Source organism: Mirounga leonina, unplaced genomic scaffold (genome assembly GCF_011800145.1).
Source record: "Mirounga leonina isolate KUSES-001 unplaced genomic scaffold, KU_Mleo_1.0 Mir_224, whole genome shotgun sequence".
NCBI lineage: Eukaryota > Metazoa > Chordata > Mammalia > Carnivora > Phocidae > Mirounga > Mirounga leonina.
In genome coordinates this window covers 9,597,476-9,620,158 of record NW_023270615.1, presented here as the reverse complement: position 1 = coordinate 9,620,158, position 22,683 = coordinate 9,597,476, and the positions used below count along the sequence as shown (strand labels likewise).

The 22,683-nt window shown below is 42.6% G+C and overlaps 1 protein-coding gene across 1 annotated transcript in view; it reads left to right on the top strand.

The window, feature by feature from the left end:
• The window catches only part of FAM189A2 (family with sequence similarity 189 member A2), a 59,449-nt gene that overhangs the window by 621 nt on the left and 36,145 nt on the right, over nucleotides 1-22,683 (top strand). Inside the window, exons 2-3 of the mRNA XM_035029080.1 lie at nucleotides 1-240; nucleotides 10,116-10,172. The exon at nucleotides 1-240 is cut by the window's left edge and continues 37 nt beyond it. Of these exons, the coding sequence (XP_034884971.1) occupies nucleotides 1-240; nucleotides 10,116-10,172 (297 nt within the window). The remainder of the gene's footprint in view (nucleotides 241-10,115; nucleotides 10,173-22,683) is intronic.

The following is a 22,683-nucleotide window of genomic DNA, read 5'->3' as shown; positions in this document are numbered from 1 at the left end:
GCCGCCGCCGCCGCCGCCGCCGCCGCCGGGGTGCTGGCCGCGCCGCCCGCGCTCTCCTCCCGCCGGGCCGCCGCCGCCGCCGCCCCGGGCTCGGCGCTGCTGCCCGCTCGTCCGCTGCTGTCGCTCGGGCTGCTGCAGCTGATCCTGGGCTGTTGCATGGTGGCGCTGAGCTTCGGGGCGCTGTCGCTGAGCAGCTCCCCCCAGGTGAAGAACTCGTGTCCGTTCTGGGCCGGCTCCTCGGTGAGTGCCGCGCGCGCCCGGCCCGCCTGGACACGGCCCTTCGGGGGAGCAGGGGCCTCTGGCCGGTCTCCTCCACGGCCCCGGCATTGCGCCCCCCTCCCCCACCCCCAGGGCCGAGGTTGGGGAGCACAGCCCCTAAAGCCAATTGAAGTTTTTGGAGGCGTTGAGGCTGGGCGGGGCGGGGGGGGGGGGAGAGAGAGTAGTATTTAGGGGTGAATTGGGTTGCACCTGGACAGTATCTGTTCCTTGCAGGCTAAAGGATTTTGTTGTTCCTGTCAAGTTAGTAGAATAATACAGATTTCCAGCTCTGGGAGATTGGAAGAATGGGGGTGGATGGTAGGAAAGTAGGAGAAAAATGATTCAACTTCGGGCCTGAGTATTTACTTCTCCAAAAACGTCTGCGCGGGGAGGGTGAGCATTTGATCTGTTTTGTCCACTGAGGTATCCACAGTGCCTGGCACATAGTAGGTGTATTTGTGGGGTGATTGAAGTGGCAACTGGACTGGGGCACGCCATTTATTGTATTCCACTTTAAGGCACACGGAAATGTGAAATGTACCAGGTAGGATGGCTCCACTCTATCTGGGGACAAGTTCAGGAGGTAATGACAGGGTCTGTGCAAACCGCGCCTGTACCTGGTCATTAAAGGAAGGCCCTAAACTCCCACTTGATTGTTGGAGCCAGGCAGGCTGTTGTGCAGAATTTCATTCTCAAGAACCCAAAGTTTCATTACGTATGAGCTCTCCAGAGCCTCAGGAGCAGGGGACAGCTAAGCTGAGATGTCTACCCCCTGCAGCGACCTGGCCCTGCTTCCTCCAGTGGGGAAGGTTGCGCTGGGGCACAAAGTGCCCAGCCTCTGGGGAAGGCTGCTTCCTAAATGTCCTAAATGCCTCCTAAAATGTCCTAGCATCTAAGGCATCCAACCTCTTGAGCTTTGCTGGGGGCTGAGAGACTTGGAAATAGGTCTTTGTGGAATGATTGTGGAAGATGGGTATTTGAAAGTAAAGGACCTTTTTATGAAGTAACTAAATCTGAAAGTTTGAGTAAGATCCGTAATGAATGTATGTGCCAGTAAACATAAAATTGTCCTTTTGCAGGTCCACGCATACCCAGATTCAAGACCAAAGTTTAAGCATATAGGGAGAACTAATTGAACTCAGAGTAATTGTTTGAATAAAAGCATCAAGAACATTAAGTACTGTGAGCCCAGCCTGACATTTTATACTTAAATTGATGCCAGTTTGCTCTCCTTTTGAAATACTTTGATGCTGGATGGTCTGACTGTGGAACAGCCCGTGCTGGGGAGTTCATGCTCTGTTCATCGTGTTCGAGGAATCCCACCCTCCTGGCCCTGCCACTGGGCTCTCCGCAGGGATTAGATTCATTATGCTCCCTAGTCCACTCGTCAGACTAAATTCAGCCAAATGGTGGATGCATTTCATTTCTCTAAATACCATGGGCCAGAAGTGAATCTTGCATATATTTGTAGGGATTTCCCTTTTATAAAATCACAATCTCTTGTCCTCTCAAAGAGAGCTCGTTTAGGATGATTTAAATCTATTTTTTTTTCCTCTTCTGAAATCAAAACCCCAAATCAGTGTACTACTGTGAATTATTTCAGAGGTGAATACACTTCGATGTCAGTCAAGCCACAGTTGGATTTGATGAAGTATATATAGCTTAAAAAAAAAAAAGGGGCCATCAGCCAGAAGATGAAGGCTGTTCCTGGACCTGCTGGCTGGGCGTGTCCTTGTTTTCTAGGACCCAGCAAAACAGAGCAGGGAAAGAATCAGTGACTTGGAACTAAATTCTCTTCTGTCAGGTTGTTTTCCACACCCCACCCCTCAGCTCTATATACGAACCTGCAGTTGTTCATTATGCTTATTTTTTTGTGGCCCTTTTCTGAGGTTGACCACAGAATTTACAAAGTGACCGTAGAACCAACAGAAACTGCGTGTCCAGAATGACTGGGTAGTATTTGAGGATGACATTAGGCACCATGACCGTGGTGTTTTAGGAAAAAAGTTTCACCAGTAGCATATGCCTTTTGAATTCATGTGCACGGGAGAGGCTTTTTGTTTGTTTCTTTTATGGGAAATTTTAAATTTACTCAAACGTTGTTCAGTGAACCCTCCTATACGTCTCGCCAAGCTCCAATAATTGTTTCATCTCTGCCTCTTCCCAGCTTTGCTGCTGGCTCTGTGTGTTCTGATAGTATCATAAGGATGAGTGTTTTATGCAGGGTAGGAATGAGTCCACCATGCTCCCTAGGCCATTTGTCAGGTTAACTTCCCACATTATTTTGAAGCAAATCTCAGACATCACACCATTTCATCTGTAAATAGTTCAATATGTGTGTCATTTTTAAAAAATTTTTATTTATTTATTTGACAGAGAGAGACACAGCGAGAGAGGGAACACAAGCAGGGGGAGTGGGAAAGGGAGAAGCAGGCTTCCCACGGAGCAGGGAGCCCGATGCGGGATCCTGGGATCATGACCTGAGCTGAAGGCAGATGCTTAACGACTGAGCCACCCAGGCGCCCCAGTATGTGTGTCATTTTTAAAAGAAAATCTAAACAGAAAGAAAAAATAAACAGAATAGAGAGACAGCATAGAAGTGACTGGGCAGGTCTTAAGAAACCACCCCCCTTCACTTTTCACGTTATTATGAAAATTTTAAATCTCAGCAAATGTAGAAAGAGTAGTATAATGAACCCCTGTTTACCCATCATCCAGCTTCAGTAGTTAATCAACACATGGCCACTGCTCACCCACGCCCACTCTCCCTACTGGATAATTTTAAGGCAACTCCCTGGTATCATAATTTCAGCCATGAAATATTTCAGTATGGCTTTCTAAAAGAAAGCAGCTTAATAGACAAAGAAAGGGCTTAAGAGCACATTGTAATGTACTAATATAAAGATACCTAAACTAAGGTTTTTATGAAAAAAGCTTAAAAATTATGACTTGAGGACGGCAGGGTTTTTTTTTTTAATAACAGCTTTATTGAGATATAATTCACATTCCATACAATTCACCTATTTAAGGCATGCAATTCAATGATTTTTGGTGAATTCATGGAGATGTACAACCATTGCTACAAACAATTTTAGAAAATTGTCATCACCCCAAAAAGAAACCCTGTACTCATTAGCAGTCACCCCCCATTTTCCCCTTGACCCTTTTATCCCTAGGCAACCACTGATGAATCTACTTTCTGGGTCTATGGATTATTCTGGACATTTCATATAGATGGAATCATCCAATATGGTCCTTTGTGACTCGCTCCTTTCACTTAGCTTAATGTTTTCAAGGTTCACTCAGATTATGGCATGTGATTATGGTATACTTCATTCCTTCATTCCCGAATGAGATTCCACCGTATGGACATACGATGTTTTATTTATCGCTCAGAAATTTCGTTGGCATATGAAACTAGGTAGTTGAGCCGTAGTGCCCGTTTGTCTAAGGTTACTTTGGACTCACGTAGGAACACAGTGGTAGGATATCTTCATCTCCCAAGCTCTGAATGACCATGATGTGCCTTAGTCTGCTCTAGCAATTAAATTGGCAAATCTTCTTTCAGCTTCGGTAAAAAATTTGCTTTTATATTTGATACAAAATTAAATTCAGGGGACAGATATATTCATTAAAAAGACTATTTTATTAACACAGTATAAAAATCAAGAACGTTTTCCCATATATACCTCTGTAAGTGTTCTCACATTGAGCCTGAGATTTGGAACCTTCCTTCACTTGTCTGGACCTTGAAGGTATTTTATCTATTTTACTATGTATTTAAGAATTAACAAGTCCTATAAAGAGTCTTTTTCCATACTTTACATTCATACTGTCAGCAATTTGAAGGGAGTGTTTTTAACGTACTCATTGTTTTTGAGCATTCTGTAATCATTTATTTTCTTCCTGATATTGGTTAATGGCTCAGTCTACTATTATTCCTGAAAGGCATGAAGCTAAGAGATTAGCCACTTTTAAAAGCATCCTGAAGTTTGACCCCGGGTGGGTGTCAGGAGGAGAATCTCCAAGACCATGTTCAGGACATGCTGTCCTGGTTTTTTATTTGGGGGCACATTTAGTTACTACCACACTGCACTGGATTAATGAAAGAGTAGAGGATTGCATTGGTTTGTGTCTCCTCCTTCAAAAAACAAAATTCCTTATTCTGATGACATATACTTGGAAGATATTTCAGGCAAATGGTAGAGAATTGGTTTTTATTAATTTTTGCTCTTCTCTGGGAGCCTTAACATCCTTAATATTATCTGTATACATCTCTGCTTTGAGTCACTGACCTAAACTCATGGTCCCCACTCCCTTGAGTCTGTAATTCTTTGTCAAGATTCCAGTTCCTTATAAAGAGACAGACATTGGTGAACCTTAAGGTAAACCTTTTTTTAAAAAATTGCAGTGATGAAATATAAAAAAGAATGAATGGTTCAAAGGAGAAACTAACTAAAAAATTCTGAAGTCTCTACTAGTTAAACAACAGTAAATAAATTTTTTCTATCATGATCACCAAATACTACTTTAATATGGGCTATTTTAAATATAATTTCTGTGATGATTTTATATTGATTTTCTTTGGTCCTTTAGTTTACATGGCAGCAAAGTGACACTGATAAATTCTTGAGTAAGTCATTGAGCCTGTCAGCCTCATTTACCCATCTGTGAAATGGGTGCGATGATTCTTGCCTCAGAACTGACTTTGTGAGGGTGTAATTAGAGAACATATAGAAGAACTTGCTGCCAGGCCCTAGTACCACGCCTGGCATATAGTAGAACTTCTATCAGTGTTTTTTAAACATCAAGGCAATATTTAATCCAAGTATGAAAAGGCCAATTTTTTCTGGGACATTCTAGTAACCATCATGTATACATTAGAAATATCCAGGTGCCCACTCCCTCAGTCTTTTTAATGAATCATGCTAGACAGAGAGGGAAGCATAATACACACCAACACACATGCACACACACATTTTTTAAAATTGCCACTGTAAAATCTATAAGGCAAGATAGATTGTTGAGAAGTTTGACTATTGTGTGCTTAATTCATAAGGTAAACATGGTACATTTACAGCTTGGCTCTTTTTATCTCTATATTCAGATACAGCAGCTTTTGGCAAATAGTCCAGAACATTTTTGCCCTAATACATGTTTATGGATAGCAGAGGAAAAATAGGGCAGTAAAATAATAAGCTTTTGATCTTAATGATTTGATTTTTAAGTTGGGAAATTAAGGTACATTAACCATGTATGGTGGGTAACAATGATTCTTGTGTGAACTATCTTGGAATCCTTCTTTGCAATATCATGGAAAAAAGAAAGGTCTCTGCTTTTTCCTGTAAGCTACAAGGAATGGGTTACAAGTGAGTGAAACCAAAATTATAATAAATCTCATTATAATGATATAGAGATAACTTAGTGTTAGAAATAGGTGCTAGCCTGCTCATTCAGGGCAAGTTTCATCTTGCACTGGGTGGAAAGAATGCTGATGAAGTTGCTTTTTGCTGTTGGTATACTTTTTTAGGAAGCACAAGAGTGAAAAATATATTTAGGCTGAAGTAGTCATCCCAGCAGGTTCATCCCCTCTTTCTGATTTCATTCATTCAATTATTCACCGTTCATTCATTCATTTGTTGACTCTGGCCATAACTAACTGAGTGACTCTAGGAGCCTTGAATACTCACAGATCCAGTGGTAATCCAGTGGGATTACCAGTGAGTGTAAAATACAATCAAACAAGTAATAGCATTGTGGTGTAATGGATACTGTGGAGAGCCAGTGTAAAGGGACCTTCTTGTCCCTTCTGATGGAGCTCCAGCTACTGTTGCCACCGAGGGAGATGGAGGTATTGAATGCTCTGCCTCCTTCTCTCCTTTCTCTGACCCTTCTTGCCATTTATGAATTCCCCCCAAGCCCCAGATGAAATGTGAGCATCTATTTCCTAAGTCATGAGCTCTTAAAAATTCATCCTCAGCTGCAGCTCTTCTGTTCCACATTCCAGAGGATTCTAACTATTCAGTCTCTGCCTCACCTCTCATAGGGTTCCATAAATGTTGTAGGGTTTAGTTGGGCTTGAGGAATGGAGAAATTGAGTAGAAGTAGGCATATGCCTTTGTTGCCAGTTTTAGAACTGAGGTGGATGTAACTACAACTCCCACCTGCAACTGGAATCTAATTTCTTAAAGCATCCCTGTAAAGAAGGGTGATTTACAAAAATCCTGTTGGGATTTAATGTGAGTGTGTCTGAGTTTATAAAACAACTCAAATGGAAATTTATTTATTACCTTTAAATATTTTGCCTTACAATCCATGAACATGGTATATGTTGATTTGGGTCTTCATTTAATACTGCTTAGTAAGGTTTATATTTTAATAAGGTTAATAAGGTTTATATTTCTTCCTACTGGGTCTTAAGTATCTTTAAGTTCATATGTATTTTGAGATTATTGATATTATTTGTCAAATACATTTTGTACATATTTTTTAAATTATGTTTTAAGTTATGCAAAATCTCCTCTCAAAAAACAATAAAGATAGCTTAGTCCCTTTATCCCAGAGACCCTTGATTTTAAATGACAATTGTATCTGTCATGATCTATTAAATATATGAATATATATATATATTTACCCCTCTCACCTTAGCAACCCTATTCCTGGGATTCTGTCCAACAGAAATAAAAAGCACTTGTTTTTAGGCATTATTTGGCCATGGATGGTTACCATAGCATTGATTATGAGGGCAAAAAACTGGAAATAGAGTGACTATCAATGAACATGAAAATGACTGAATGCATTGGGTAAACCGTACGGAGGAATATTATGTAGCCATTAAACTGAAGTGAATGAGAGCCATTCCAGTGGACATGAAGAGATTCCCTTGAGGTATTTATTGAGAAAGAAAAAGAAGAGGAGGAAAGTATCTTTTATGACCTATTTTTTATAAAAGTTTTCCTCTGGGGCGCCTGGGTGGCTCAGATGGTTAAGCGTCTGCCTTCGGCTCAGGTCATGATCTCAGGGTCCTGGGATCGAGTCCCGCATCGGGCTTCCTGCTCCTTGGGAGCCTGCTTCTCCCTCTGCCTCTCTCTCTCCGTCTCTGTCTCTCATGAATAAATAAATAAAATCTTTAAAAAAAATAAAAGTTTTCCTCTGTGCATGTGTATATGTACAAATGAACATATTTGTCTAGTAATAAGAATTTAAGGAAAAATATGTATATGTGTAAAATATGTAAACACACCAAATTGTTAATGTGGGTGAGGGTGGGATGATGTGGCTGGTGGGGGAGGTAGAAAGTATAGATGAGGTCTCTCGCTATTTTTATGGGCATTTATGGGCTGGGCTGGGCACCTCGTTTTTTGTTTTTTGTTTTTTTAAAGATTTTATTTATTTATTTGACAGAGAGAGAGACGAGAGAGGAACACCAGCAGGGGGAGTGGGAGAGGGAGAAGCAGGCTTCCCGCGGAGCAGGGAGCCCGATGCGGGGCTTGATCCCAGGACCCTGGGATCATGACCTGAGCCGAAGGCAGACGCTTAACGGCTGAGCCACCCAGGCGCCCCAAGGGCACCTCGTTTTAACGATAATATTGTTTTGGTGGGAAAAATGTGTTCCAAAAAGCTGAACCACAGGGTTCTGTATTAAGGGAGACAGGTGGTCTAAATATCAAACACTAACTGGTAATTCACATCATATTTATATTTTAGTGAGTTGGGCAGTTTGTGTTTCCCTCAAGGGCAGTCAAACGTTTCAGTTATGTTTTTCCAAAAATAGTTGCATTTCCTCAGCTAAGTCTAGTAAGCAGCAGGGCGGGCAGGCAGGGAGCACACACCCACGTGGGCACACACACAAACACACGTACACACACATGCGAGCGTCCATGCCCACGCACAGCCTGCAGGTGGAGCCAGCGCTGGATTGCAGGGAATCCGGAGGAATCCGTATCATCACAGCAGGGTAAACTTTTGAGTTAGAAGAGACCCAGAGATGGTTTCCTCCACTTACCACATCTCTAAGGAAACGAGAGTGAGGACCAGAACAGTGATCTGACTTGGCCAAGGTTGCGTAGTTATTTAGAAGCCAGGTGGGGAACCTGGACCCCAAGGTCTCATGGATTTCACGTTCCAATTTGTAAAGTAGATGCGGCCACGTGCAGACACATGCCCTGCGTATCTCCAGGCGGAAATCATTCAGAATGAAGAAAGAGCCTATTGAATTTAAGATGATTGCAAGGATCTAGTGCCTGGTGGGCAGGCAGCTGATAGTCTGTTTAAACATACATGGGATACAGGGATCTGCTGCCTATCTGCCCATATGTGCTTTCTGGTCCTTGATATAGGTGGGTAGACATGTCCTCTGCTGGTTTGACATTGTGGCATGATTTACTCTCAGCCAGTAAAGGGAGAACAGAGGGCATAGTAGCAGGCCTGTGAGTTTGGAATCTAAAGTAACACTAAAATCCCTATTGATTTGTAGCTGATAAACACTAATTGTGAACTGTACATTTGAGGGATTTTGGTAAAAAGTGCACATAAAGGAAAACCCTCATAACAGCATTGAGCAGATGTATGCACACTGTTCCACAAAGGAAAATGAGCTCCAGTGACATGACAATGTCCCTGAGCTGAAGAAGCACTTGGATTGTTCTTTCCCAACGGCTTAGTGAACTGGGTTATCCAGAGGGCTGATGGTGATTTCCAGTTTACATTTGGGCCAAATGCTGATTCTTCTTTACCAAGGATTTTAGATTGTTGTTTATCGAAGTGTCATTTTGCAACGTGAGACTTTTTTCACTGTAATCCCTCCCCTCTTTGTGGAATAAAGGCTCAGGAACATTATTGGTTGCCAGTCATGTGACAGGCGCCAGGTTGGGACCCGAAGATTGGGAGACAAGGTAGGAGTTCACAGTCGGTGGGCAAGGCAGAGTTGCACCTCTCAAGTTATTAGGACAGAGAGCGTTTTCGGGGGAACATTGTGTAGAGGGCTTCCCGGAGTGTGCCAGGAGTGTGGGGTGGTGGGATCTGTGAAGGCTTCTCGGAGGAGGTGACTGCTAGTCAGGACCTTGCAGGATGCATAGTAGTTCTCAGGCAGCTATGAGGGGAGCTGGGAGAAGACACTGCAGTCAAGAGAAGCACAGAGTCCTGCAGCATCTGCCAACCTGATGGGGGACAGGTGGGGGGACGGGCAGGGGTCCATAGAAACCAGGCTTGAGAAGTGGGCAGAGGAGGATCCTGAGAGAACTTGTGTACCACTTCAGGGAGTTTACTTGTCCCACAAAGGATGGGTACCCACCTTACGAAGGGAGGGTTGCAGCCACGCATATGTCATATGAGGCTGTCAATGGCAACAGGTTAGGTGCCCTGGGGCAGGGAGCTTGGATCAACAATACTGATTCCTTCACTAACTGGAAGGATAGGCTACTCTCTGTGTGTTCTTTTTTTTTTTTTTCAAGATTTTATTTATTTATTTGAGAGAGAGAGCACGAACAGGGGGAGGGGCAGAGGGGCAATAGACTCCCCACTGAGTAGGGAGGCTGAAGTGGGGCTCGATCCCAGGACCCCGAGATCACGACCCCAGCCGAAGGCAGATGCTCAATGGACTGAGCTTCCCAGGCGCCCCTCTTTGTGTGTTCTTAATTGACCTTAAGAAAAAACATACGCAGTCAATAAAAAAGCTTTGGGGGCCTTGGGGAAAAGAGAGGCCAAAGTGGTCTACCAGGGCTCATGTAATATGAGCAGGAATATTAAAAGGCTTTGAAATTTCAGGGTTTTTTGGAAAAAAAAATACTTATGAGACTAGGGTTAGTTTATTGGAATTGGTCCCTCTCCTAGATTTATGATACTGTTTATCCTTCTAGGTGATACTCTCTGGAATCATAGGATTAACAACTTGGAAACGGCCTATGATACTCCTGGTATGTACTGATCTCATAAATTGTTACCCTTTGTAAAATGTGCTATGTGAGAAGTCAAGAAATACCGAAGCTTTCTTCTTCATTAAAAAAAGAAGCTCACAATGGATACTATTAGAAATCAGACGTTCTCATAATGGTAAAACGAGATGATAATTTTGTCAGTTTTCTGATTCATTTTAAACTTCTTATGTACCCAGCATGTTTCTAGTTCCAGGATTAGATCTACTGTAAAGATGTGATTTTAAAAATCGGTTTGCTATGGACATTTTTAAATATACTAAAGCAGAGGGAATAATGTAATGAATTCCCTACACCCATCACCTGGCTTCAGCAACTACCAACTCAGCCACACTTATTCAGCTAGACCCTCACCCATTCCTCTGCTCCCTGCATTCTTTTCCCTGAATATTCTTTTGAACTAAATCTTAGGTATTAAATCATGAATACATAATTTTTTATTGTTATCATGCTTTGGTTGGACAACCTCAGACTTTCATGACTCAGGCTCTCTGTATTCTCTCTTTATCACACATCTATCATATTTTCATGGTAATAAAGACATATTGGTAACTTTATCCTTTTTTTTTTTTAGTTTTTGAGGTAAAATACACATAATTATAAAGTTAACCCATTTTGAAGTTCACAATTCAATGACATTTAGTACACTCCCAATATTTGTTTTTTTGTTTTGATTTGCTATGTCCTTTTATTTGCTACTATAAAAAATAGACAATTGCCAATGGAATTGCCAACTTTCAAAGATGAAGTAGAAGGTCTGACAAATGTGACTTGAAGTACATATAATAAAAAAAATTTTTTTCTATATAACGTCTCTTCTGATTTTTCTCCCATCCATTTTGAAATAGGGTTAAATAATTTTCTAAAACCATTTTGTGTATATACTTAAGAGTTCATCTTAAACAGACCACTGTTTGCTGGGTGGTGGGTAATAAATACAAAACTAGCTAAATTCTTAAATGCCCACAAGACAATTTAGGCAACATTTTAGAAGTCCATCATTTATGGCATTTGGTGAAACTCTGTTAATATTTCTGGCAGGAGTAAATTATTGGCGCAGCATTTTAATCGATGAGATAGCAGGGTAGGAGAAAATGAGGCTTCAGATGAGTTTTATGGCATGTGTTATGAGTGGCTGAGGTCTGTTTTGCAACAATTCTCTAGAAAAATGTTGGATGGTGTCCAATGTTTATACTAATATTTGGCTATCGGAGTCATTTTTGTCCTGATTTTTCCATTGGGTCAATATTAAAATGCTCAGCAATACAAACCTCAGGTATTTAAATTAAAATCAGAAAATCCCTAAAGCTATTTATACTTTTAAGATTCCAAATGGTGAGAAGAATATGAGCGTGTGTTCTGGGTAGATGTTTAGAAGGTGGACCTTTTAAGACATATATTTCTCTAACATTGTTTTCTTTTGGAAAGGTGCCTCATAGATTTATTATGTGAGCTCAAACAACTATAAATGAAAATGACCTTAATAGAGATGTATCTTTATTATTATGCCTTTAGATTTATTTCTCATCTTTGTTGATGAGTACAGGCACAACTTTGTCAAAATTATAACCAGTTTGTATGTACCATGTTGTGCTCTGCTTTTTCTGCTTAATATTACATTAATTCCGTCCATATCAGTAAATATTACATTTCCATCTACAAGGAGTCCACATCCCTGCCTGAATGGCATTCTGTCACAGTTCTGTATTACCATCAGTTATAAGCCCGTTAGACACATGGGCTTCTATATTTCAACTGTTACAAATTCCGTATTTAGAAGTATTTAGAATCAAGAAGTATTTAGAATCAAGTAGAGACTGTTTTGAAATGTTAATTAACATTGACTTATAAAGAAGATAAATTAGTTGATAGGAATTATCAATAGATCATTCGAGCCTTGGTCAACATCATAAGTGAAAAATCCTCAGTTCACGTGAATCTTAATAATATTCTGTTATGACTTGTGCCATATGCCTTTGTTATGTTAAAAAATAAAAAATAATCATGTGATGTTATGAAAGAAACTGGATATGCCAGTCAGATACTCCTAGTCTGAGTCCCAGCTCATCCCCTGGAGAGCTGTATAATGTACAAGCCACTTAACTTTCCTGAGTGTAGTTTTCTTTTCTGAACGGAGGGGATAATCTACTGACACCAAGGGGTAGGTCTGACTCCCCCTAACCCTCCCCATAATGGCTGCTTCACTTTTTCTTTGGCTTCCCCCAGACCCTTTCCTGAGTTTAGAGAATGTGCCTTTGGATGATTCTGGGTGGGAGGTCACATGCCATCAGAGAGCCAGGAGGCCCTATGGGTCTCTGTTCCTACAGATGGGGACTTGGCTGGTGAGTTCCAGCCTTTCTTTCCTTCATGTCCTACACTCTACCCAGAGGGGCACCTTCTGACCGGGACACAGCCAGGCTGTCTTAACCAACTTGGGCCTTCTTCCCCTTGCTGTTTCCTTGGCTGGCTCCTTTTCTGGGCCTCAGCTCAGCAGTTGCTTCCTGAAGGAGACCTTCCCTGACCACCCGGTGATAGTGGCCCAGCATCCCTGCCTCTCAGCATGTCCCAGCACTGACTTTTGGCTTCACAGTCTGTAATTAGCCTGTGTGCTGTTTGTTTACTACTTGCTTGTCTGTCTCCACACCATAGATAGTTGTATGAAGACAGGGGTCTTGTCCGTCTTCTTCACCCTGTGTCCCCAGGAACATTGTGCTCGATACACATCTGTTGTTGACTGTGAAGTTGATTTGGCAGCCAACGAGAAATTTACGTCCTAGGTTCTCGATGTTTCTTTTTTACTTCTGTCTTAAATTTCTCTCACTTGTTTTTGTCCTCTAGGGTGTTGTTTTCTTCCGCTTTTTACTTCGGGGTGGTTAGGGAGTATATGGGTGGTGGAGGTTGGGAGGAGGCAGGTTGGTCTTTCCAGGGCCCTTTGAGAGGCAAGCTGTCGTCATTTTGAGTTGTTGGGTGCACAGTCATCTAGAACACTTGAATACTTCCTTTTGAAAACTTTATATTTGTGCTCCTTCTTTTGTGATTGTTTCAGTGATAACATTCGGTTTTATACTGGTGTGAACAAAGAAGCCTCATTCTGACCCAAATTCCTTCAAATTCAAGTTTTCATGGAAACTCAGAGTTGGAAGTGTTCATTTACCAGATCCTCTTCCTTATGCCGATTAAATACTCATGTGTCCAGAACAAAAATAATAATCTTGGAACATCATTTGTAAACATTTATAGCTATTTTTGACTATGACTAGGATCAAGCTAGGGCATGTGCACACACGCATCATTTCAGGTTGTGTGTTTTCTATCAAAAACAAACATTTTTCATTTTTATTTTTTTTATTTTTATTTTTTTTAAAGATTTTATTTATTTATTTGACAGAGAGAGACACAGCGAGAGAGGGAACACAAGCAGGGGGAGTGGGAGAGGGAGAAGCAGGCTCCCCACAGAGCAGGGAGCCCGATGCGGGACTCGATCCCAGGACCCTGGGATCATGACCTGAGCTGAAGGCAGTCGCTTAACTAACTGAGCCACCCAGGCGCCCCATTTTTCATTTTTAAAGAATGTTCTTATTTCTTCAAGGTATGTCCTTTTTCATTCTAATAAAATGGTTTATAAGTTTTTAGAAATTACAGACTCTGTGCTGGGAGTGACCTCAAAGATTATCTTGTCTTGTCTTGGCACCTCGATTAAAAAGTGGAATAGTCTTAATAAGATGTTTTTCTTTGGTGGTCCATTTGGTAAGAATTCCCACCGTGAAAGCCTAGCCAGACTTTCGGCCTATAATTTTGGTTATGAAGAGGTCATTTGGACTATTTTTCTTGTCAGTTTGGAAGAGATGGGGTGAATATACCTTAAAGCTGATAAAGAGATCACTTTATTCTTTAACATCAAGAATGAAGGTATTTCCTCAGTGATGTTCTTGGGTCACATATGTGGTTTGTTCTCAACTGTGGGCCATGGGGATTTGCACCCTAGACTGAGAATAGAAGAGGTAAATGAACAGGATATTTAAAAAAATGATCCATCAGTTTCTTTTCTAACTTCAAGATTATGGAATTTAGGGTAAAACTTCATTACCCAAAAAGAGACTAAAAATGGTTTCGGTAAGATATACAGACATTCTGTCCTCTCACCTAACTGTCCAAACAAGCTAGGCCAGCAAAGATGGTTCTGCTCCACAAAACCATTTGGGGATCCGGGGTCTTTCCATCTTATTGTGCCTTGAAGGGAGAGTCGTGGATCACCCAGACACTGTTAAGAGATTGAGGAATTAGCCCACCAGATAGAAATACTTGTAGGTGGCTTAGTTGCAAGAGAGATGGTGGCCCTTTCATTTCTGAGGACAGGAAGACCAGGAGGGGTCAGAAGACCTGTGGGCAGTTTAGGGATCTGTACATTTATAAAATGAGCTCTGCCCCTCTGGCTTTGTGCATTCTGCTTCTTTCAAGTGTATTTCCTGGTTGTCAAAAATTTGGAACGAGCCTTGGTTTGAGAGTTCAAGAAACCTGCATTTTAATGCTGACACATTACCACTAGTTATCGGTGATCTTGGGGAAATCTCTTGGGTTCTGCATCTGTACAATGATGAACTTACATCAGAGCAATCTTTTAAGAGGCCTTTAGCTCTCATTGTGTAGGTTTCCAGAATCCTTGTTAGTTACCTGGCGGGTGTTTTAACTTTAGATGGATGTTTTCAACAGGCTATTATAAGCTCCCTGTGTATAAATACTATGATTATTTCACTCTTGGTTTTTTTAAGGTATAAAAATAGATGGCTGTTCTCCCTCTTCAGAATAATTAATAATACTCTATTGCACGCATATAATACTTAAGAGTTTATATCTTTAGTCATGTGGTTTATATGGCAGTTGTTTTTCCTGTTTTATAGATAAGGGACCAGTGGCTCAGGAGTAAACCAGCTTGTCCAGTTCATAAACACATGAACTATTATTAGAAAGAACCGGGGACGTTGACTCCCAGTCCAGTGCTCCTTTCCTGGTACCATTCCTCCACCTCCTCCATTAGCAAATTCCTAGGTACTTCTCTGTGCCCAACAATATGTGTGTGTGTGTGTGTGTGCAATTTAAGTTAATTGTTTTCTTATTTGTGACTGTCCAATTCTTTTTCAACTTTTAAAGTGGCAAGTTTAAGGGTATGTGCTATGGTGAGCGCTGTGAATTGTGTGGGACTGTTGAATCGCAGACCTGTACCTCTGAAACAAATAATACATTATATGTTAAAAAAAAAAAAAGCAGGAGGGGAAGAATGAAGAGAGGGAAATTGGAGGGGGAGATGAACCAGGAGACTACAGACTCTGAGAAACAAATGGAGGGTTCTAGAGGGGAGGGGGGTGGGGGGATGGGTTAGCCTGGTGATGGATATTAAAGAGGGCACGTTGTGCATGGAGCACTGGGTGTTATAGGCAAATAATGAATCACGGAACACTACATCAAAAACTAATGATGTACTGTATGGTGATTAACATAACATAATAATAATAAAAAAAATAAAAGTGGCAAGTTTATCCTTGATTGAAAAGGGCAAGTGGCAGAATTGAACAAGGCAACAGGAGGGTCAGCTTTGAGTCTTAATCCTGCCATTTTCCATCAGTGAGCAGCCAAGGAAATTATCTGATCAGTTTCCTCATTTGTACAATGGGGATGCACCCATCTCTCAAGATTGTGGGCAGGGATGCATGTCGAAACTGTAAAATGGGGGTGCCTGGGTGGCTCAGTCAGTTGGACGTCCGCCTTCGACTCAGGTCATGATCTCAGGGATCTGGGATCGAGTCCTGCATCGGGCTCCCTGCTCAGCGGGAAGCCTGCTTCTCCATCTCCCACTCACCCTGCTTGTGTTCCCTCTCTCACTGTGTCTCTCTCTGTCAAATAAATAAATAAAATATTTTTTTAAAAAAGAAACTGTAAAATGTGAAATGGGATCTAAGGTCAGGCGAGCACATTATGACTCATTTTTGTCATCCATTGAGAAGATCTTCGAGAGGAGATTTGGTCTCTCAGTTTGGTGTGTCATTGGGTAACCCCTAGCAGCAGAATATGTTCTTAGGCATCATTAAAGCACCCTGGGCTTTAATGGTCACCCTGAGTGACCACAGTGAGCCTGGTCTGCTGACAACAGAACTTCCATTTCCCTTGTCCGATGACCGGCTCCCCCAAACCGTGAATTGGGTAAGAAGCTGGCATCCTCAGGAACTGGAAGGACTTTGGGTGGCCCGTCCCTGGGCAGAATCAAAGCCTGAGCAATTCTTTGCTTTGCAAACTGGCCTCAGCTAACTGGGTGTGCTCTCATTAGCAGCTTTAGTTTGTTAGCGGCAGGTAATTGTCAAAGCTTTGAGGTAACCTTCCTGCCAAGTCAATTATTAGAATGCAAGTGAGCCTCAGGCCCAATTCTGCTACACATGCACACACTTATTAGCCAACAGACAAAACAATTGTTCATGTGCTCTGCTCTGTAAGCTTAAAAGGGTAGAGGGCTAAGATTTTTACTGAGCTTACAGAACAGTGTGAACAATTCTTTACCTCTAGTTTTTGTTGCACCCATTTGTCTTGAAAACCATTGTTGATGGCCCGAAATTCTGCTGATGAAAAAATTTATTGGATCTCCTGCAGTAAGGGAGGACACCTCCTTGCCAGTAGTTCTCAGAAGGGGTGAATCACAGAGAGCATATTTATAGGGTTGGAGGACCCCTGCTGGGGGACTGTAAGGCGAGCTTTGTAAGATAAGGAACTGATAGGGTTTGGGCAAAAAGCTTATGACAGAATAGCTTTGGATTGGTGGGCGAATGGAGGGGAGGGAGGGCCTGGAAGCAAGATTTGATGAGTAAGCTGTTGGTTTTTATAAACTATTTTCATTGGTTCACAGTCTTAAATTTGAGGAACAAATATTTCCTGGGGCAAGTAGCTAGGTTATCTTTGCTTGTTCTTAGTATTGTTTACTATGGGGTCAGAAGAGTATGGCCAGCCGCAGAATTGATTAACGTTGGGACAGGAAATTATGTTGGTCTTTGTCCTTACCACAAATTTCACGGAGTACCCATTTTTAACATCCATTGTGCTAATTAGACAAGCTAAGAGTTTCATCAATTGGATAACTCATTTCAACAATTCCTCTACTGATTTAACAAAGCCACTTGGTTGTTGCTGAGAGATGAAATCAAAGGAAGCTTCTGGAGTACGGCCTGTCTCATAAATGCTGGTTGATTATCCTGGAATTTGGATCACTGACCCTCCTTAGGGTGTTGTGTGGACCAACTGATATGTACATAGTATTGCACATCTGTACTGAAGTATGTCAAAGTGCCTTGCAGACACACTGTGGTGGTAGGTGAGTGTCTGGGTTACGGAAGGGAGCCCTGCAACCAGCCCTGCATCCGGGCTCTCTGGGCCCCATAGCCTAGGGGGATCCATTTCTGATATGCCCTGTGAGAGAACTGCAGGAACCATGAGTGATTTGGGGCAAGAGGGGAGACCATTTTGAATTGGCGAGCATCTTAAAATCGATACAGTCTTGTGGAACGTTATAATGTGTACGGCATCTCTTGCATGTATGGCATCTCTTGCATGTATGTGTGCGTATGTGTGTGTGTGTTTAAACCTGGGGGGTCTATACTTACGTGTATGTAGTCACTTGGAAAATTTCTGAAAGGATATACAGGAGGCTGTTTATAGTGGGCACTTCTGTTGAGTGTGTCGTGTGAGTGGGAAGGGGAAGGAGGGAGACTTGGACTTCCCACTTTATATCTGGAGAGGACATGCGTTGTGTTGTGGGACCAAGAGACTGCTTTGGTTTCCTTGTTTTGTTTGGGTTTGGTGGCCAGCCTCTGTGCATCAGAACTCTCTTTTGGGGTTTCGTTTATTGGCCTTTGTGTGAATCTCAGTGGGAGGCAGCGATGGAAGCTTCTGAGGCCAGATGCTAACACGTCTGGATGCCAGGATGTGAGCCTGCTGACCTCTACTCTGCCCAGGATTCTGAAGCTGGAGTCACTGATGCCAAACAGGTCAGGCAGCTTAGACCTCCTTAGGCAAAAGAAGCAACTGGTGTCCAAGGCTGGCCACCAAGGACCTGGCTTTCCTGGGGCAAGACCTTGGTAGAGGTGCCAGCGCCCATCTTCCCTTGGCTCCTTCCCAGGTTTCTGAGCCTGGTTCCTGGGATTCTGGCAGCTACCTGATAGCCCTGCAAGAAATTCCTTTTCTGTTTAAATAGCCTGAGGTGGTTTCCGTTGTTCATAACATAATCAAGAACTCTGCTGTAGGACCGTGATTTTTTTTCTTCTATGAATGTTACTTCTATAACAATTAAAAAAATTCAAAAATAAATGAAAGGGATTCATCTTAAATATTTGTTCACTTATGGTAACTCAGGTGAAAAACAAGAAGTCCAGTGGGTGCTCAAATTAGATTAATTAATTCATTTGCAGAGAAGTCTTTTTTTTTTTTTAAGATTTTATTTATTTATTTATTTGACAGAGAGAGACACAGCGAGGGGGGAACACCTCCTCTCGCAGGGGGAGCGGGAGAGGGAGAAGCAGGCTCCCTGCTGAGCAGGGAGCCCGATGTGGGGCTCCATCCCAGGACCCTGGGATCATAACCTGGGCCGAAGGCAGACGCTTAACGACTGAGCCACTCAGGCGCCCCTTGAGTCTTTTTTTTTTTTTTTTAATGTTATGTTAGTCACCATACATCATTAGTTTTTGATGTGGTGATCCACGATCCATTGTTTTCGTATAACACCCAGTGCTCCATGCAGTACATGCCCTCCTTAATACCCATCACTGGGCTAACCCATCCCCCCACCCCCCTCCCCTCTAGAACCCTGTTTGTTTCTCAGAGGCCATAGTCTCTCATGGTTCATCTCTCTCTCTGATTCCCCCCCTTCAGTTTTCCCTTCCTTCCCCTAATGTCCTCCATGCTATTCCTTACGTTCCACAAATAAGTGAAACCATATGATAATTGACTTTCTCTGCTTGACTTATTTCACTTAGCATAATCTCCAGTCCCATCCATGTTGATGTAAAAGTTGGGCATTCATCCTTTCTTCTTTATCCATTCATCTGTTGAAGAGCATCTCAGCTCTTTCCACAGTTTGGCTATTGTGGACATTGCTGCTATGAACATTGGGGTGCATATAGCCCTTCTTTTCACTACATCTGTGTCTTTGGCGTAAATACCCAGGAGTGCAATTGCTGGGTCATAGGGTAGCTCTATTTTTAAATTTTTGAGGCACCTCCACACTGTTTTCCAAAGTGGCTGTACCAACTTGCATTTCCACCAACTCCCTTGACTCCTTTTTATAAGACGAAGAAATTAGCCCTTAAATCTACTTTTTTCCTCCTCCTTCCTCCTTCTGATCGTAAAACCATTACTTTCATATTATCTGTGTTTTCACATTTACATCTTGCTTTTAAACTGTATTATACCATTCAAATTTTGTCCATAAATCGTTTCTAAAATAGTGAAAACCAACAATAGCATTTACAGTATTTTCACTATGTGAATGTGATTGTAATAGGATGTGAGAATTGGAGTCTTTATTTAAAAAAAATTTTTTTTTAAAGATTTTATTTATTTGAGAGAGGGGAGAAGGGGCAGAGGGAGAAAGAGAGGGATAAGCAGACTCCCCGCTGAGCAGGCGAGCTTGACTCTGGGCTCAATCCCGGGGCTCGATCCCAGGACCCTGAGATGGTGCCCTGAGCTGAAGTCAGACGCTTAACTGACTGAACCCCCCCCCCCCCAGGCGTCCTTGGATTCTTTGTTCTCAGGTTCACCTGGGGCTGCAATACTAGAAGCAGAGATGCCAACAGCTCCCACATTCCAGCGTTAGACTGTTGAAGCAGGACTTGTAAAGCTTCTGGGTGAAAACCAGTTCTGCAACCCTTAGCTGATCTCCGTCCCCCAGCCTATAAAAAGATTAGGGATTAAAGAGACAAATGGTTTGGAGAAAGTTACAGAATTGCTGTGGCATTTTGAGTCCAGCTCTGCGTGGGGGAGGGAATGAGTGCTTAACGATAAGCACTTGGAGAACCTGATATGCGCCTGTTGGTTGACTGGACTGGTGTCAGGCGCTTGCCTGGGGAATTTTAAAGGGCCGGTTGGAGTGCCTTGTGGCCTCAGAGTTAAAGACTACTGTTGGGAAGTCACTGTACTTTCCTAGACCAAGACCAAGCCGGGAGAGGCTGGGCCTGCACTGCCAGATGCTTAAGAGTAGGGAATGGTAGGCTCAACAGTCCTGTCTCAGAGGAACCAAGAAGACCATTCGGGAGAAAGTCCTCTGTAAACACTGGCTGAAAGCAGATGGGAGAGTCCCATGAACTGTCGCTGCCCTTATCTTCTTTACCCACACGGTCGGGTCTCCCCCTTACTCCCTTCTCTCCAACGTGACAGAGCTGTGGCCGGCAGGCTTCAGGAGAAGTGGACCCAAAAGGGAGGGAAACAGAGAAGAGTGCAGTCATTCTCTTGCCTTTCCCCGGCAGGCTGGCTCCTTCCCTACAATGATCCGTCGGATAAGAGGGAGAGAAGCTAAAAACGAAGTTCCAAGTTTTGACTGGGACCCAGGTCCCGACACGCTAATTACGGAAATGAGAATTTTTATAACTTAAAGTGACTGGAGGATTTTTTGCACCTGGTATTGACCAGAGAGGTCATGGGCACAGCCCCAAATTTCATCTAAGGGGTCAGGACGATGGCCCTGCAATGTGGGCTTGAACAACATTGAGGGAGAGGACAAAGTGGTTTTCTCTTGGCACCCATGAGTCCTGCTTACTCAAGGGATCAGCAACATTATTTTTGGTAGCAGGCACCGTGAATGATTGAGTCTAGAGAAAAGGCAGTGTAACCCTGTGTCCCTCAAAGGGGGGTAGTTTTGAGCAGCCATGTCAAATCTGTTATTCTTTCTTATTCTCTGTCATTTGCTTGGTACCGTCCCACATTTCAGTTTACTTCAGTTTTGGGCCATGACTTTGACAGATAGGTTTCTATTATTTCTGGAGTTTCTAAATGCCTCTTTTCTTTTTCTTCTGGCAAAAAAGGGATCTAATCTTGGAGATGATCTAGCTGCTGTGTCTTCTTCTTCTTTTTTTTTTTTTTGTTTGTTTTATTTATTTATTCATGAGAGTCAGAGAGAGAGAGAGAGGCAGGGGGAGAGGGAGAAGCAGGCTCCCCGCTGAGCCGGGAGCCTGATGCGGGGCTCGACCCCAGGACTCTGGGATCATGACCTGAGCCGAAGGCAGACGCTTAACGACTGAGCCACTCAGGCGCCCCGCCCACCGGGTTTCTAATGAAAGAACCAGTTTTTTTTTTTTTTTAAAGATTTTATTTATTTATTTGAGACAGAATGAGAGAGAGAGAGCACATGAGAGGGGGGAGGGTCATAGGCAGAAGCAGGCTCCCTGCCTAGCAGGGAGCCCGATGCGGGACTCGATCCCAGGAGCCCGGGATCATGACCTGAGCCGAAGGCAGACGCTTAACCATCTGAGCCACCCAGGCGCCCCTTCTTCTTCTTCTTTTTAAAAACAGTTTTATTGAACTATATTTGACATACCATAACATTCACCCATGTAAAATGTACAGTTCAATAGTTGTTACATGTTCACAGATAGGCACAAACATCTTCACCATCAGTTGTAGGACATTTTCATCACCCCCCCCAAAAAACCCCAGTACCCATTAGAAGTCCCTCCCATTTCTGGGGCATCTGGGTGGCTCAGTTGGTTAAGCCTCTGACTCTTTTTTTTTTTTTAAGATTTTATTTATTTGAGACAGAGAGAGAGTGCGTGTGTGAGAGAGCACGAGTGGGGTGAAGGGCAGAGGGAGAAGCAGACTCCCTGCTGAGCGGGGAGCCAGATGCCGGGATGATGACCTGAGCTGAAGACAGATGCTTAACCAACTGAGCCACCCAGGCGTCCCAAGCAACCGACTCTTAATTTCAGCTCAGGTTATGATCTGTGGGTCATGAGATCAAGCCCTGTGTCACGCGCTCAATGTGGAGTCTGCCTGAGATTCTCCCTGTACCTCTGCCCCTCCACACCCAGCATCCTCATGCACAAGCGCACGCACTCTCTCTCAAAATAAATAAATAAATAAATCTTAAAAAAAAAGGTCCCTCCCATTTCTTTGCAATACCCCCCAGCCCTAGAAAGCCACTAATGAACTGTCTGTCTCCATAAATTTGCCTATTCTGGGTATTTCAAATAAACGGAATCATATGATATGTGATCCTTTGTAACTGGTTTCTTTCAGTTAGTGTATTTTTTAGCACAGTATTTTCAAGGATCAACCATATTATAGCATGTATTAGTACCTTTTCTCCTTTTTATTGTTGGATACTATTCCACTGATGGAATAGTATTATTTATTACATTTTATTTATCTATTCATCAGCTGATGATCATGGACACTTTTTGTTTTTATTTTTATTTTTTTTAAAAGATTTTATTTATTTATTTGAGAGAGAGAGACAGAGAGAGAGCAT